Source organism: Salmo salar, chromosome 13 (genome assembly GCF_965601325.2).
Source record: "Salmo salar chromosome 13, fSalSal1, whole genome shotgun sequence".
NCBI lineage: Eukaryota > Metazoa > Chordata > Actinopteri > Salmoniformes > Salmonidae > Salmo > Salmo salar.
The window spans coordinates 86387398-86403291 of NC_138303.1; the positions used below are offsets into that span (position 1 = coordinate 86387398).

The 15894-nt window shown below is 41.5% G+C and overlaps 1 protein-coding gene across 1 annotated transcript; it reads right to left on the reverse strand.

Annotated features, from left to right (window-relative positions):
- Positions 1 to 1256: 1256 nt before the first annotated feature.
- Positions 1257 to 14327, reverse strand: LOC106567831 (transgelin-2). The gene is made up of 5 exons (XM_014137600.3): positions 14031 to 14327; positions 2718 to 2905; positions 2346 to 2517; positions 2009 to 2111; positions 1257 to 1865 (listed from the first exon to the last, which is right to left on the reverse strand). Exons 2-5 carry the CDS (start codon positions 2895 to 2897, stop codon positions 1712 to 1714), a joined length of 609 nt encoding a protein of 202 aa, XP_013993075.1. The 5' UTR covers positions 2898 to 2905; positions 14031 to 14327; the 3' UTR covers positions 1257 to 1711.
- Between the last annotated feature and the right edge of the window lie 1567 nt (positions 14328 to 15894).

Genomic DNA, 15894 nt, shown 5'->3' on the forward strand with positions numbered 1-15894 from the left:
CAGGAAGGAAGCGATGAGATGTAGAAGAGCTGACACGGACTGCTTTGCTTTCTGTTGTTTGCTGTTTCCCTGGTGACCAAGCCATGTCTGATGATGTCATGGCTGCGAGGGTGTGTGAGAGACGCTGATATCGTAAATACTGACCTTAACTAGGTCATAATATAAGCTTCCTACACCCCACCCAGACCCCTCCCTCTTCAAGTACAGACTTATCAACATACACTTCCCACCTTTTTAAAATCCTAACTCCTCTTTACAGCTGTACAGGACCCCGCCTCCATCCCACCTCTCCTATTTTCCCAGGCCCCCACCATAGTGCCCTCCGTATCCACTGAGGCAGGAGCGTTTGAGGCCAGTGTAAATGTTGCTGACGTGACAGAGCAGTCTTCAGAACTTTGCCGCAGTCAGAGCTCATCAGGACATGTTTACATTTTTCAGGAATACAGTATTTTCAACCTAACTTGTTTACCATTAAAAACAATGTGGGGGCTCCGCTCAGGCGTCTTTTTACCCCTTCTACGTTAGGTTAGTTCACACGAACATTACATTCAACCACAGCTAGAGGGAAATCAGTCACGTGTTCCTATGGTAAACATGTCAAAACATGGTGTCTACGAGGGCATAGCATCATTCTAGTCAGGGGTTACATGGTTTTAGTAGATCACTAAACAGGTAGGCTGTCATTGTAAATAAGAATGTTCTTAACTGACTTGCCTAGTTAAAGGTGAAATAAAATAAAAATCCTTTACATTTGTAGTGATTAATGGATTAGTTTAGTCAGACAGCTCCCATTTTTAACTGCGAGTTGATCCAGTTACTGTTTGCGGGTCTCCAGCCATGTCAGAGTTCACTCACTTGTTTAGCTGGTCAGAGGTGGTGAGACTATTCCCCTCACTTGAGGGACTGTATGCCGTCTAAGAATGAAAAGTGGTCCCTCTCGCTACCCTCTCCCTGCTGTGAGCAGTCCTTTTCAGGTAATGTTCTGATTCCAGACACTGTTCCCCAGTGGTGAGAGCACTATCACACTCCTACATCTCACCCTAGAAGTATCCTCATAGCTATTGTCCCCCCCAGCCAGTTACTGTTTAACCTCATGGTGAGTAGTTCAGTGGGCACTCAAGCTGAACAAACCCTTGGCAGGCGAGAGAGGTGTCACACCTCCACTGGATCCCTCGGGAGGCTTCTTGTTCTGTCCCTGCCTGTTAAACTAACCTTATACAGGCACTCAATATCAATAAGACATTACAAGCAGAAGATTTTAAAATTAAACTGAACTTTATTTCATAATCAATATACAATATACAAAAATACTGAGCTCTGAAAAGGACATCTTACTGCATCTTTCCCATTAACGCAGCATATTCTAGCAACATCTTTCCCATTAACGCAGCATATTCTAGCAACATCTTTCCCATTAACGCAGCATATTCTAGCAACATCTTTTTCTAACATTACCAAACAGAGTGCAGTTTAAGCAGTATCTAAACGGACCATTTCCCATTGCTATGTAACCGTGTCCATTGTTCGAAATTTTTAACAAAACATGATTGTGTGCATCTGTGCATTGAGTACTAGTTCTCCTTGGTCCAGTTTGGTCTTGAAGTTAAGGTTGCTCCTGTTTGTTCAAGTTAAGACATAACGTTTCAGTCTTAAGTGATTGGCTGAGAAAGGGAGCGTACTCAGGTGTAGGGTGACTGAGCGTTGTCATGTTTTAGGGGTTGTTGTTCAGGATCTGCCTAGGTCTCCCGTATCCAGTCATGCCAGCCTGAGATGCCCCCTTGTTGGTGCCCATCTGCAGGCCGATGACACTCCTTCCCTCATTCAGCTGGTCCTCTGAGAACTCACGTTTGTTCTCCACCGACTTCCTGCACAGACAAAGTCATGTCCATCACTACATATTTTAATCAAATGTTACCCTTTATTAGCTAAACGGGAATATGCAGAGAACTAAGAGCGCCGTAACGACAGTCCTGTTTCTACAGAGAAAAGGACAGAGGCGCCGACTTACTTATGGAACCAGTTGGGGTCGCCGCGGTAAGTCCCATCGTCCCTGGTGACAGCCAGACTTCCCAGGGCCATCAGGGTCCTCTGGACAGCAGCCAGGTCTTTCCCTACAGATAATTAATACACAGTACTGCACATCAGACATGTTTAATAAGTGCAGCTACTGTATAGCATAAGTGAATGTAGCCATCATGACTAGACATTGTTGCTTAGTCACCCTAGCATTTTTAAACATATCCATCTGTATAGCATGCTAGTTGAGCTGAGAATAGAAGTGATGTGTATGACATGTAATCTGTGTGGGTGTGTGTGTACAGCTGATCGCAGCTGGCTGGACGTACCTTCCCAGAGGTCAACTGTCTGGAACATGTCAGTCTTGGTGATGCCGTACTTCTCAGCCGCATTGAGGAACTGGGAGATCTGCTCCATCTGTTTGAAGGCCATGCCTGAGCTCTGGATCTTCCTGATGGGCTTGTTCCCACTGGACAGGCTGTTGATCAGTTCACACAGCACCTGAAGAGGGAGAGGTGTGAGAAATGGAGCATACACACACACACACACACACACACATATATATAAAACATACTTTAGTTGCATTCAGAAAGCCATACATAAAACCAAAGTCACTGTTTAATGCCCGTACTTTACAATGTTGACTGTGTGTGTCTTAGAATTTGTCTCCCATTCACACAGACATGAGGACAGGCACTCACACATCCGTCCTTGAGCCAGTTCTGCCAGCCGGTCTTGCCTGCCTCGGGTTGGCCCACTCCAGCGTCACACTGGGCAATGATCCACTCAGTCAACCTCTCTTCCAAATCCTGGTCATACTTTTTATCAATCTTACTCTGTACCTCACGGCTCAGACCGTAGGAGGGACCTTTGTTTGCCATTGCTGTTCCTACAGGGAGAGAGAGATATCGTTTCAGATAAGGCAAGCAAACATTGGTTTGTTCTGTTGCATATTGTATTGACCATCTATACACTTAAGTTACATAGAAGCTAACCAAAGTATAGAAAACAGTGAAAGAGCTGTCTTAAAGCTTAAGGCTTTAAAAACAAATATTAAAAAACAATTCAAAGGCATATTTATTTTATCCATAACTACATTGGCAGCTTAAAACTGTGGCTCACCTAGGTTAAAAGACATCCTAGTGACAAATCTTTGGGCACACCTATTTAAAATGGCAGGCAACCTAATTACCAGGGTTAAAAATCAGCTGTCAATTAGCCACATAATGACAGTTTGGCTAAGAGAAACAAAGAAATAATTAAACACAGGTGTAATCATTAGTCCAAGAGTTTCTAATGGACAAATTCAGGTAGGTCCCGCCCAGTTTAGTTCAATTTGCTTCTGTTTAAGAAACGTTTTGCAACAGAATTGACGTAATGAATATGCCCCACATAAACACAATTTACTGTAGAGGTTTGAGATTATGTATAAGCAAATTTAGACCCGTTGGGCTGCGTTTACACAGGCAGCTCAATTCTGATCTTTTTTTCTTTGGAGTTGGGTTAGGCGGATCGCATCCAACTTTTAAGGTGCATTCACCGCCACCTGCTATACTGGAGTGTGAGGCCAGTCACAGCCTACGCACATGAAATTCTCTTCATTACTCCTGTTCGTTTAAGAAACTAAAATAGAGCCCTAGACACCATTTACCTCCCCCCACTTCTCCATCCCAACCCCGTCCAGCTTCTCTAACCTTTTTACACAATCACTCCCTATCTCCATCATACAGCTCACAAAATATCAACACATGCTCCACCATTTCCTCCACTAAACACTCATCACACAGACCTGTTTCATGCCTCACTATCAACCACAATGTGGATTCTGATATTTCTTCCACTAATTGGTCTTTTGACCAATCAGATCAGCTCTAAAAAGATCTGATTTGAAATGATCTGATGTGATTGGTCAAAAGACCAGTTAGGCTGTATTTACACAGGCAGCTCAATTCTGATGTTTTTCACTTATTGGGCTCAAATTAGATCAGCTCTGAAAAAGATCTGATGTGATTGGTCAAAATTGGGCTGCCTGTGTAAACGCAGCCTTGTGGAAAAAAATATCAGAATTGGGCTGATTGAGTTATTAAATATACAAAACACAAATAAATCGATACTTTGAGTTAATATGATGAACCAGAATGTCTGTAGGTGAGGAGCCACATCCTCACATAGAAAATCCCATGAATACTGTGATAGGTTGTCTATATGTGTAACAGTGGCAGCTTAACTCTTTCTCGTTTTGTCTTGGCTCAACAGACCCACTTAATAGACGGAACAGTGCTCACATTCATGTTCCTGGCCTGTCCAAGCCCTCCAAACTGGCAATGCGTCAACACAAGTACAGTAGGTCCGCAAATGTGACTGCAGTCCTATGATATAGATCTGAACTCTGATCTGATCTTGAGTTCGGGGTTCAGAACTTATAACAGAGAGCCTAAATGCCTCCCAACTTGAAGAATACTATGCCGGGGGCAGTGGTGTAAAGTACTTAAGTAAAAATACTTTAAGTACTACTTAAGTAGTCTTTTGCGGTATCTATATTTTACTTTAATATTTATATTTTTGTCAACTTTTACTTCACTACATGTCCGGGATAGGGTTTGGCCCAGGGTAGGCCGTCATTGTAAATAAGAATTTGTTCTTAACTGACTTGCCTAGTTAAATAATGGTTAAATAAATAAAACATTCCTAAAGAAAATAAAGTACTTTTTACTCCATACATTTTCTCTGACACCCAAAAGTACTTGTTACATTTTGACAGGAAAATGGTCCAATTCACACACTTCAAGAGAACATCACTGGTCATTGCTACTGGCTCTGATCTGGCGGACTCACTAAACACAAATGCTTTGTTTATAAATTATGTCTGAGTGTTGGAGTGTGCCCCATAACGGCTATCCGTTAAACTGTTTGGTTTGCATAATATGAGAAATTTGAAATGATTTATACTTTTACTTTTGTACTTTTGTATATTTAAAACCAAATACTTTTAGACTTTTACTCAAGTAGTATTTTACTGTGTGAGATTCACTTTTACTTGAGTCATTTTCTATTAAGGTATCTTTACTTTTGCTCGAGTATGACAACTGAGTATGTAGATCAGAGCATGCAAATGGACAAATGGACCACCAGATAGAGACTTCAGATTTAGACCCAATTCTTGGACAGTATAATCAAAAAGTCTCAACACCTGTGCTGCGAACTATCACAGAACCTCTCAGAGCTGGGGGTCAAAGGTTGATGCCATCTCTCTGTGAGCCTGCTGCTCTCATTGACTTCTAGCTGCTTCCTGTCCTCCTCCCCAGCCACACTCTGCTGTCTACATCCTGTTTGGCTTAGTCCTCTCAGCTGGCTCTCCTCTGTCACGTCCTTCCTCTCTCACTGAGGTAGCTGTTAGAGTAAACTTTCATAGACCTGCTCACACTCTACTGTGTATTACAGCCCATCAAAGTCCCCTGCAAGTGGAAAACCCTATAGCCCAATGTATAATATGCAATGTAAGTAAATGCACAGGGAATTATGCTAGCTAGATGAGATTGTTGGGATAAATGTATACATCCAAAATTACCTTATGATCTTACTGTATGAGTCAAAGTGTGGCATAGTGAATATTTCCCCCTAACAGGACATTACTCAGAAGGCACTCAACATGTACCGCACTGACACAAATGACTGATGATTGGTTGAAAAAAATGTATAATAAGATTGTGGGAGCTGTACTGTTAAATTTCAGTGCAGCCTTTGATATTATTGACCATAACCGGTTGTTGAAAAAACGTGTTATGGTTTTTCAACCTCAGTTCTGAATCCACGAAATGGCAATTTGATAGAACTCAGAGGGTTTTCTTTCATGGAAGCTTCTCTAATGTCAAACATGTAAAGTGTGGTGTACCGCAGGGCAGCTCTCTGGGCCCTCTACTCTTTTCTATTTTGACCAATGACCTGCCACTGGCATTAAACAAAGCATGTGTATGCTGATGATTCAACCAAATACGCATCAGCAACCACAGCTAATGAAGTCACTGAAACCCTTAACAAAGAGTTGCAGTCTGTTTTGGAATGGGTGGCCAGTAATAAACTGGTCATGTATATCTCTAAAACTAAGAGTATTGTATTTGGCACAAATGATTCCTCAAGTTCTAGACCTCAGCTGAATCTGGTAGTGAATGGTGTGGTTGTTGAACAAGTTGAGGAGACTAAATTACTTGGCATTACCTTAGATTGTAAACTGTCATGGTCAAAACATATAGATTCAATGGTTGTAAAGATGGGGAGAGGTCTGGCCGTAATAAAGAGATGTTCTGCTGTTTTGACACCACACTCCAAAAAGTAAGTTCTGCAGGCTCTAGTTTTGTCTAATCTTGATTGTTGTCCAGTCGTGTGGTCCAGTGCTGCAAGGAAAGACCTAGTTAAGCCGCAACTGACGTAGAACAGAGCGGCACATTTTGCTCTTAATGTAATCAGAGGGCTGACATAAATACTTTGCATGCCAGTCTCTCTTGGCTAAGAGTTGAGGAGAGACTGACTGCATCACTTGTACTTTTTATAAGAAACCCTGTGTTGAAAATCCCAAATTGTTTGCATAGTCAACTTACACACAGCTCTGACACACACACTTATCCCAACAGACATGCCACCAGGGGTCTTTTCACAGTCCCCAAATCCAGAACAAATTCAAGAAAATTTGCAGTATTATATAGAGCCCTTATTGCATGGAACTTCCTTCCATCTCATATTGCTCAAATAAACAGCAAACCCAGTTTAAAAAAACAGATAAAGCAACACCTCGCGGCACAACGCCTCTCCCCTATTTCACCTAGATAGTTTGTGTGTATGCATTGATATCTACTTGTACCTTTAAAAAAATTGATGTAGTTCTGTCCTTGAGCTGTTCTTGTCTATTGATGTTCTGTATTATGTCATTCTGTATTATGTTTTATGTTTTGTATGGACCCCAGGAAGAGTAGCTGCTGATTTTGCAATGGCTAATGGGGATCCTAATAAAATACCAAATACCATGTTGCTGCATGGTGAGTAAGATAAAATATTATCAGTAGGAGCTAGAATTAACAGCAAGATGCTCCTCTCCTCTTTACACGTGACTCAAAAGTCTACATTCAGGTATCAGTTAAAAATCCACATTGATTCATGCTATTGCAATAGTAATGTGTTTGGAAATGAGGTGGAGGCACTGCTTGTGTGCATGCGTCAATGTCTGTGTTGTAATCAGTAATGTAATTTTTGGATTACCAAAACTCAGAAACGTAATCTGATTACTTCCAGTTACTTTCCCCTTAAGAGGCATTAGAAGAAGACAAAAAGGAAGATGCTTGGACCTTCTTTTTTGATATTTTCAGTGGTATTGTTAACAAACACACCCCCATAAAGAAAGTTTGAATTAAAAACAGGTTCAGCCCCTGGTTCGACCATGACCTTGCAGAGTTAGTCAACCTCAGGAATTGCATTTGACGAAAGGCTCGGCACACGGATACTCAGGCTGACTGGCTATCGTTCAGGTAAATGAGAAATAAGTGCACTCAGGCTATCCAGAAGGCCAAAGTTTGTTACTTTAAGGAGCAGATCTCTCTCTGTGGGTCTAACCCCAAGACATTCTAGAAAACGGTTAAAGACCATGTGGTTGTTACTGACATGAAGCACATGGCTGAGCTCTTTAATCACCACTTCATTAAGTCAGGATTCCTATTTGACTTAGCCAGGCCTCCTTGCCTGTCCAACATTTCCTCATCTCCCACCCCTTCTAATGTGACTATCCCGATGCTTCTCCCTCGTTTTCCCCGGTCCCGCTACAAAGGTTCTCCCTGCAGGCAGTCACTGAGTCCAAGGTGCGAAAGGAGTTCCTTAAACTTGACCCCAAAAAACTATCTGGGTGAGATGGTTTAGACCCTTTCTTCTTTAAGGTTGCTGCCCCTATCATTGCCAAGCCTGTCTCTCCTTTCTGGGGAGGTTCCCATTGCTTGGAAGGCAGCCATGGTTCGTCCTTTATTTAAAAGGGGAGATTAAGCTGATCCTAACGGTTATAGGCCTATTTCTATTTTGCCCTGTTTATCAAAAGTGTTGGAAAAACTTGTCAATAACCAACTGTCTGGCTTTCTTGATGTCTATAGTATTCTCTCGGGTATGCAATCTGGTTTCCGCTTAGGTTATGAATGTGTCACTGCAACCTTAAAGGTCTTCAATGATGTCACCATTGCCCTTGATTCTAAGCAATATTCTGCTGCTATTTTTAATGACTTGGCCAAAGCTTTCGATACTGTAGACCATTCCATTCTTGTGGGCCGGCTAAGGAGTATTGGTGTCTCTAAGGGGTCTTTGGGCTGGTTTGCTAACTACCTCTCTCAAAGAGTGCAGTGTATAAAGTCAGAAAATCTGCTGTCTTAGCCACTGCCTGTCACCAAGGGAGTACCCCAAGGCTCAATCCTAGGCCCCACGCTCTTCTCAATTTACATTAACAACATAGCTCAGGCAGTAGGAAGCTCTCTCATCCATTTATATGCAGATGATACACTCTTATACTCAGCTGGCCCCTCCCCAAATTTTGTGTTAACTACTCTACAGCAAAGCTTTCTTAGTGTCCAACAAGCTTTCTCTACCCTTAACCTTGTTCTGAACACCTCCAAAACAAAGGTAATGTGGTTTGGTAAGAAGAATGCCCCTCCTCCCACAGGTGTGATTACTACCTCTGAGGGTTTAGAGCTTGAGGTAGTCACCTCATACAAGTACTTGGGAGTATGGCTAGACGGTGCACTGTCCTTCTCTCAGCACATATCAAAGCTGCAGGCTAAAGTTAAATCTAGACTTGGTTTTCTCTATCGTAATCACTCCTCTTTCACCCCAGCTGCCAAACTAACCCTGATTCAGATGACCATCCTATCCATGCTAGATTACGGAGACATAATTTATAGATTGGCAGGTTAGTGTGCTCTCGAGTGGCTAGATGTTCTTTACCATTCAGCCATCAGATTTGCCACCAATGCTCCTTATAGGACACATCACTGCACTCTATACTCCTCTGTAAACTGGTCATCTTTGTACAAGACCCACTGGTTGATGCTTATTTATAAAACCCTCTTAGGCCTCACTCCCCCCTATCTGAGGTATCTACTGCAGCCCTCATTCTCTACATACAACAGTCACATTCTGTTAAAGGTCCCCAAAGTACATATATCCCTGAGTTGCTCCTCTTTTCAGTTCACTGCAGCTAGCGACCGGAACGAGCTGCAAAAAACACTCAAACTGGACAGTTTTATCTCCATCTCTTCATTCAAAGACTCAATCATGGACACTCTTACTGACGGTTGTGGCTGCTTTGTGTGATATATTGTTGTCTCTACCTTCTTGCCCTTTGTGCTGTTGTCTGTGCCCAATAATGTTTGTACCATGTTTTATGCTGCTACCATGTTGTGTTGCTACCATGTTGTTGTTATGTTGCTACCATGCTGTGTTGTCATGTGTTGCTGCCTTGCTATGTTGTTGTCTTAGGTCTCTCTTTATGTAGTGTTGTCTCTCTTGTTGTGATGTGTGTTTTGTCCTATATTTACATTGTATTTATTTTTAATTTTTAATCCCAGCCCCCCATCCCCGCAGGAGGCCTTTTGCCTTTTGGTAGGTCGTCACTGTAAATAAGAATTTGTTCTTAGCTGACTTGCCTAGTTAAATAAAGGAAAACATTTAAAAAAAGCTTTGAATGTCATTGAGAAAATAGAAAGGTCTCAATGTATTTTTTCACAAACATCCTTTCTGAATCGAAAAGTAATCCAAGAAGTAATAATGATCGAGTTTTTCAAACGTCTCGTATCGGATTACAATAATTTTGCTGGTAACGTTACGTAACTGATTACATTGAAAAAAAATGGCATCAGATTATATGTAATCAGTTACTGCCCAACCTTGCGCGTGCGACACACACACACACACACACACACACACACACACACACACACACACACACACACACACACACACACACACACACACACACACACACACACACACACACACACACACACACACACACACACACACACACACACACACACACAGATAGATTGTGTCTAGAATAGAATCCAAGATGGAGATTCAGATTTGCCATGCTTGCATAGTATTTGTGCGATCCATTGTGTTTTGGCCGGGCAACACGTATTTAAATTCTTTCTCAGAGGGTTTTTGTCAATGTTTCTCAATATGCATGGTTGCGTGCACTGCTATGTTTGTGTCAGTTGTTAGCACTTGTTTATGTTGTTCAGCTCTAACACAGAGAAAGCTTTACTTCCTAAACCTAATACATCAGCTGTCATCCAGTAGTTAATGACTCCTAGACCAGAGCTATTAGAGCTACTGTAATACCTCATAGTTCCATGTCAGTATCTCTCCTCACCCAGAGCAGAGCAGGCTACAGTTCTTACTACATATGTTATATGGAATGTGGAGGAGGGACCTGTTGTTCTCTATCTGCCAGCCAAGTTATTGTAGGGGAGAGTGGGGTAAGTTGAGCCAAAGAGGTAAAATGAGCCACTCTTGTTTCTAGGAAATCAAACATAAAATTAATCATTTGACCAAATATTTAGGAAGAGATCATCATTTTATGGAGTCTGTGAACTAAGAAACCACTTGGAAAAAGCAAGTTAGGTCCAAAAAAACAGATTTTCAAGTCAAATGAATTTATTATGTTAAAAGGTTTCATGATGCTTGTATCTAAACCAAAGTAGATACTTTTAAGATTGTTCAATATATCAGTTGGGGTCTCTATAAGGTTCAATATGAGGTACTAAACCTAGAATGAATGTGCATCCTTGTAGCTGTATGGGTTAATAAAGTCAAACTGTTTGGCTATACAATGGCAGTGGGGTAAGTTGAACAATGGTTAAGCCAATGGCAATTTGAGCAAATCTAAGTTTTCTTCGCAGGTGCAATGCAAGGCATTATCGCTGTGATATGAGGTAACAACAGGGCCTAGCCTATTTGAAAAGTGTTTTAAAAAGTACGAAGTGTTTGTTAGGTGTTAAGCATGTGTTAAAATATGCTTAAAATGATAAACAGACAAAAAAGTGATTGGGATTGTGTTGAATTGTCTTTGGGAAATAAAGATATACATGGTTTTAAAAAGGTAGCGATAATATTTCATTCAGTACAGAAATTTGTAAGCGGCATTACTTACCCAGTCCTGCGGTTCAACTTAACTTACCCTGTCCTGCGGTTCAACTTACCCCATACCTGGTGTAAGTTGTGCCAAGTGACCAGTTTTTAGGGACAAGCTATGTTTTCAAGATTGTAATGTTTACATGAATTCTCATTATTTCCAGGGCTATACAACATCCTGAAATATATGTGGATACCTTGGTTCGAAAAAATACTATATTTCCCATGAAGGAGTGATGCTGAATGTCAAAAAATGGTTCAACTTACCCCACTCCCCCTATGTCACAACCAGAAACAGTTTGTAACAACAACCCTTGTAAATACCATCATAAATACCTGATTTTGCTCTAACCAATCTAAAGGGCTGTTTTACAATTTGAGGATCTGCCTCCAAGCACTGTGTTAGCATGCACAGAGAGGATCCCCCCCTCAGTACAGAGCACATCACTGGCTGGATCAGGCCTTATCTGAACACGGAGGCTCTTGATTGGCTCATGAGGACTGTTATGGGTCAGCAAGGGACAGGGGCCATAAGATCACTACATATATTACACTAACCTTTCCAAACCTCACTCTAGCCTTATATCAAGTGTCTAACAGGCTCGATAAACCGTGAAAAGCCTTGGGTTAAACCTGTCTGTGTGCTGCGTCACAGAACCTGAATAAATCCATGTGTGATTGAGAGTTTATAGATCTGTTTACTGCCCTTTTCCCCAGGAATGGAACAGAGGAAGGAGAGGAGGGGGATAAGCATAGTCTACTATTGTATTTAAATGTTTTATTAAACTTGTATTTATTCAGGGGAACCCATTGATGCCAGGGTCTCATTTACAATGGTGCCCTGAGGAATACAAATAAAATAAACTACAAGTTACAGAATCAACACTTCAGCTTCAAATACCACAAATACAATTATTTTCATTCAATCCGAACAGTTGCAATTCTCCTTAAATTTCATTCAACATTAAAGTCCTAAACTGCCCTAGAGGCAGTTAACCATCCCTGTGAACGGGTTTGGTATGTCATATTTTTGTATTAACAGTGAAGTTAGGAAGGTCGGAAGCTTGTGTAGTAGAGCTTTGTAAACAGAAAGGGAGTGATGAAGGGGTCTACGGTACATCAATGAGGACCAGCCAACTGTCTGATACAGGAGGCAGTGATGCGTATTAAAACTGTCACCTGTGATAAAGCAAAGGGCGCTTTGGTAGACGATATCCAAAGGTTTAAGAGTAGTGGCTGCTGCATTCTGGTAAATGGTGTCACCATAGTCAGGAACTGGTAGGAAAGTTGACTGTACAATCTGCTTCCTACTGTTTAGGAAGAGGCGTTATCTATTTCTATAAAATAAGCCTACTTTAAATCTCAGTTTCTTAGCTAGCACATCCGTATGTTTTTTAAATGTCAAATTATTGGCATATCCAAAAACCCTGATATGTATAGGAGTGAACTTGCATGATGTGCATGGAGGGGAAGGAGTGGGGCAGGATAGACCTGTTGGCTCCTGACAGCTGCTCTTCTGAGGATCAGGCCTGCTGCTACAGGTCCAGACCAGATCTCCCTAAATCAGCCTGTAAAGCCGTCTTGACTTCCTATTACCCAATATGTGCTTTGTGTCCTCACTAATACATGACTACATTTTTACTGTTACAGATTACATTATTACAGAGATGTAAAACAGAGAGTGTGAAAGCTACTGGGGTTACTTCACAAAAGATCCATCATGCAGTGTTCCGAAAGCAACTTGTCCATGTAAATGTGATGTCAGAGTTATCAGGGCGTCCACTGAAACATCCACTGTTATATATTGACCCCTGGCCATACCAGCATAGTTCACATAATCCCTCACATGTACACAGTTTGACACCATAGCTGTGCTGAAGACTGATACCAGAGGATGGACAGGGAATGAGGAGGCACCCTGCATTACACAACACTCTCTGACTGCATGTTGAGATACCTCTATCTCCATCTCAAAGATACAGCACATACATCATGGTAAAGAAAGTACCCCTATATTACTTAATGAATTTGCCTTGCATGGAGCTAGCTGTTTTAAACAGGGGTGTATCCAGTTTTTGTGTGAGAGAGTGCTGAGAGCAGGACTTGATAAGAAGCAGGATCTGATAGTGAACAGGATCCATCTGATAGAGCCTCTCTGGGCAGAGAAGAGAGAACAGAGCCTTACAGAGAGACTTTTAGGAAAACCTAAAAGCCACAGCGTCATTCACTGAGGCTTCTTAACATTTCATGAAATTAATAAATTAGTTACATGCCATGCAGTGACTGAGTGTGTGTGTGTGTGTGTGTGTGTGTGTGTGTGTGTGTGTGTGTGTGTGTGTGTGTGTGTGTGTGTGTGTGTGTGTGTGTGTGTGTGTGTGTGTGTGTGTGTGTGTGTGTGTGTGTGTGTGTGTGTGTAATTAAGAGACTGAATATAAAATAGATTAGGTCAGGTTTTCCCCCGTGTCAGTTTGTCTACACCCTTTTCGCCCGCACTCTCATCCATGTTATCCTAAAAGAGACTTTCCAAAACAATAGAACACTCTCAGTAGCAACTTACCAGGCATGCCAGAGAAACTACTAGACACCATTTTGACACTGTCTGACACACCAGGGCCCAGTTTTTCAGAAAGTATCTATTCGGATCGACTATTGGATATGATTAAATGCAAAGAAATAAATAGAACGAGAGTCCCCATTCAAGGCAATGATTTGTCCATTATATTAATTATATTTCTATACATTTCATCCTAAACGATAGTCGAAATCCAGATAGACAACTTTTGAAAAACTTGGCCCTGGAAATTCAACAGTATGAATAACAGGTAGAGCCTGATAGTAGTAGCCAGGCATGTACTTACAGTGTTTAGTTGGGAGCAGCTGTAGTTGTTGAGATGAGTTCAGGTGGCTTCGGACCTGTGTTTCTGTGAGCTGGTGTGAAAGTGTTCCTCTCTTCCCCTTTACAACAGAGTACAGAGTCTGCTCTCAGGGAGTGCCAGCTTAAAAAGAACAAACACGCTCTCTGAAATTACTTCACCGCAAGAGAAAAAGCAAGTGAGAGAGAGAGGGGAGGAGAGGAAAGAAAAGAAGGGGAGGGAAGAAACCACAGCCTTAAAAGGATATGGGCTTTTTTCCTCTCGGTTTTTCTATGAGCTTCTAGTCTTATTTCATTCTATGACACACCCTTTTTTCTTTCTCTCTTTATCCCCCTGTAAGTGTACCTCCTTATTTGGGAGCAGGACAGAGAGAATGAGGGACCACTGCCAAAGGGCTTGGTTTGGTCAGCTATAGGAATTCTCCAAATATCTCCCTCTACCACTTTGTCTAGAAAACATAAGGAGGGACCCACTGGGCGCAGACGTCAATTCAACGTCTATTCCATGTTGGTTCAATGTAATTTCACTGAAATGACGTGGAAAGAACGTTGATTCAACCAGTGTGTGCTCTGTGGGGAGGGAGAGAGGGAGGGTGAAAGTAGAGAGTACGATGGTTTAAGGGGACCAGGGGAGGGAGATGCTTTCAGTAATTAGAGAGGGTCAGGAAGGAGGCACTGCTATAGGGAAGTTGAATTTATTGCCTCTATATTAATTTTCTGTTTTTTGTTATTCATTATGTATTTTTTTTAATAAAAGATCAAATAAAATGTCTGGGAGCCATGGAATCACTTTTGTTCCATGAGATAAGTACAGTAAGATAAGTATGTGAGGGCATGAGTGAATGAGAGGAACTAGAATGCAAGCGCGTCAGCCAAAGTGCCAGTAATGCTGATTTGTTTTGCTTTGTTGGGTGTTCAGTTAAATTCCTCATCCTTTTTTTAATTTTTTTTTTTTACATTTTCCTCTTGGCTCTAAAGAACATACACCCCCTCGCATATAAACACACCCATGCCAGTGGTACATGACATCATTACATTGACAGCGAAAGCAGGGCATGCCATAGCTTGAGAGGCCATCGAGGTTAAACATTGACAACACAGATGACATCACTGAGAGGAGTCAGCATTAGAAGGAAGTAACTGTCTGACCCCAAAGGTCATTCCAATGAAAGGTATTGGGTAATGTTGTATCAGTGTCATATTAGCCTCTAGGCCATTCTGTTTATAGGTGCCAGGTGTGCGTTGTGTCTTTATTGTCAGTTGTTCTCCATCCAAGGGCACCAGACTGGACTCGTTACCCCTGGCAACAAGGATATCTCTTTAGCCACCAGACCTTGGGCTACTGAACTAGTAAACCTTAGACACACATAGCTATTGAATCTGCAGGGTTTAGTCACAACATGGTTTAATGTCCTAAACTGAATTGGTCCAATGAAAATGCACAGCTAGAGGAGAGAAGCAAAACAGTTTGTGTGAACATGGCCAACTAACCTGTGAAACTGTGTGTGGTCCCAGAGCACACCAATGTGTGTATGAGACCTGAGTCAGGGAGAAGATAGTAAACAGTCCTTTCACATACACAGTTCTTCTGAGCTGGTGGTAAAAGAGGGTTTCTGCAAGTTAATGATTCAGTTTAATGGTGAACATTTTACACAGTACATCATAATAAATCACTACAACCTTTTAGCCTAAAAACACAGCAGTCGCTTTGGTGATGACTGTGAAACTAAACAATATAAATAGTTGGATTCTGCTTCAGTGAGAAAACCTTTTTTATGAAAAAAATACATAGATTTCTTTTTTAAGGAGAATGATCAGAGTTGACTACAATTTACATGTGCTTTTAACTG

What these genes read in the sequence shown, in the direction of transcription:
- LOC106567831 (XM_014137600.3), bottom strand. Translation starts at nt 2,897, where the DNA reads ATGGCAAACAAAGGTCCCTCCTACGGTCTGAGCCGTGAGGTACAGAGT. An exon ending in GACAGTTGACCTCTGGGAAG is followed by an intron (nt 2,112 to 2,345) that starts GTACGTCCAGCC and finishes AATTATCTGTAG; the next exon opens with GGAAAGACCTGGCTGCTGTC. An exon ending in GACCCCAACTGGTTCCATAA is followed by an intron (nt 1,866 to 2,008) that starts GTAAGTCGGCGC and finishes TTGTCTGTGCAG; the next exon opens with GAAGTCGGTGGAGAACAAAC.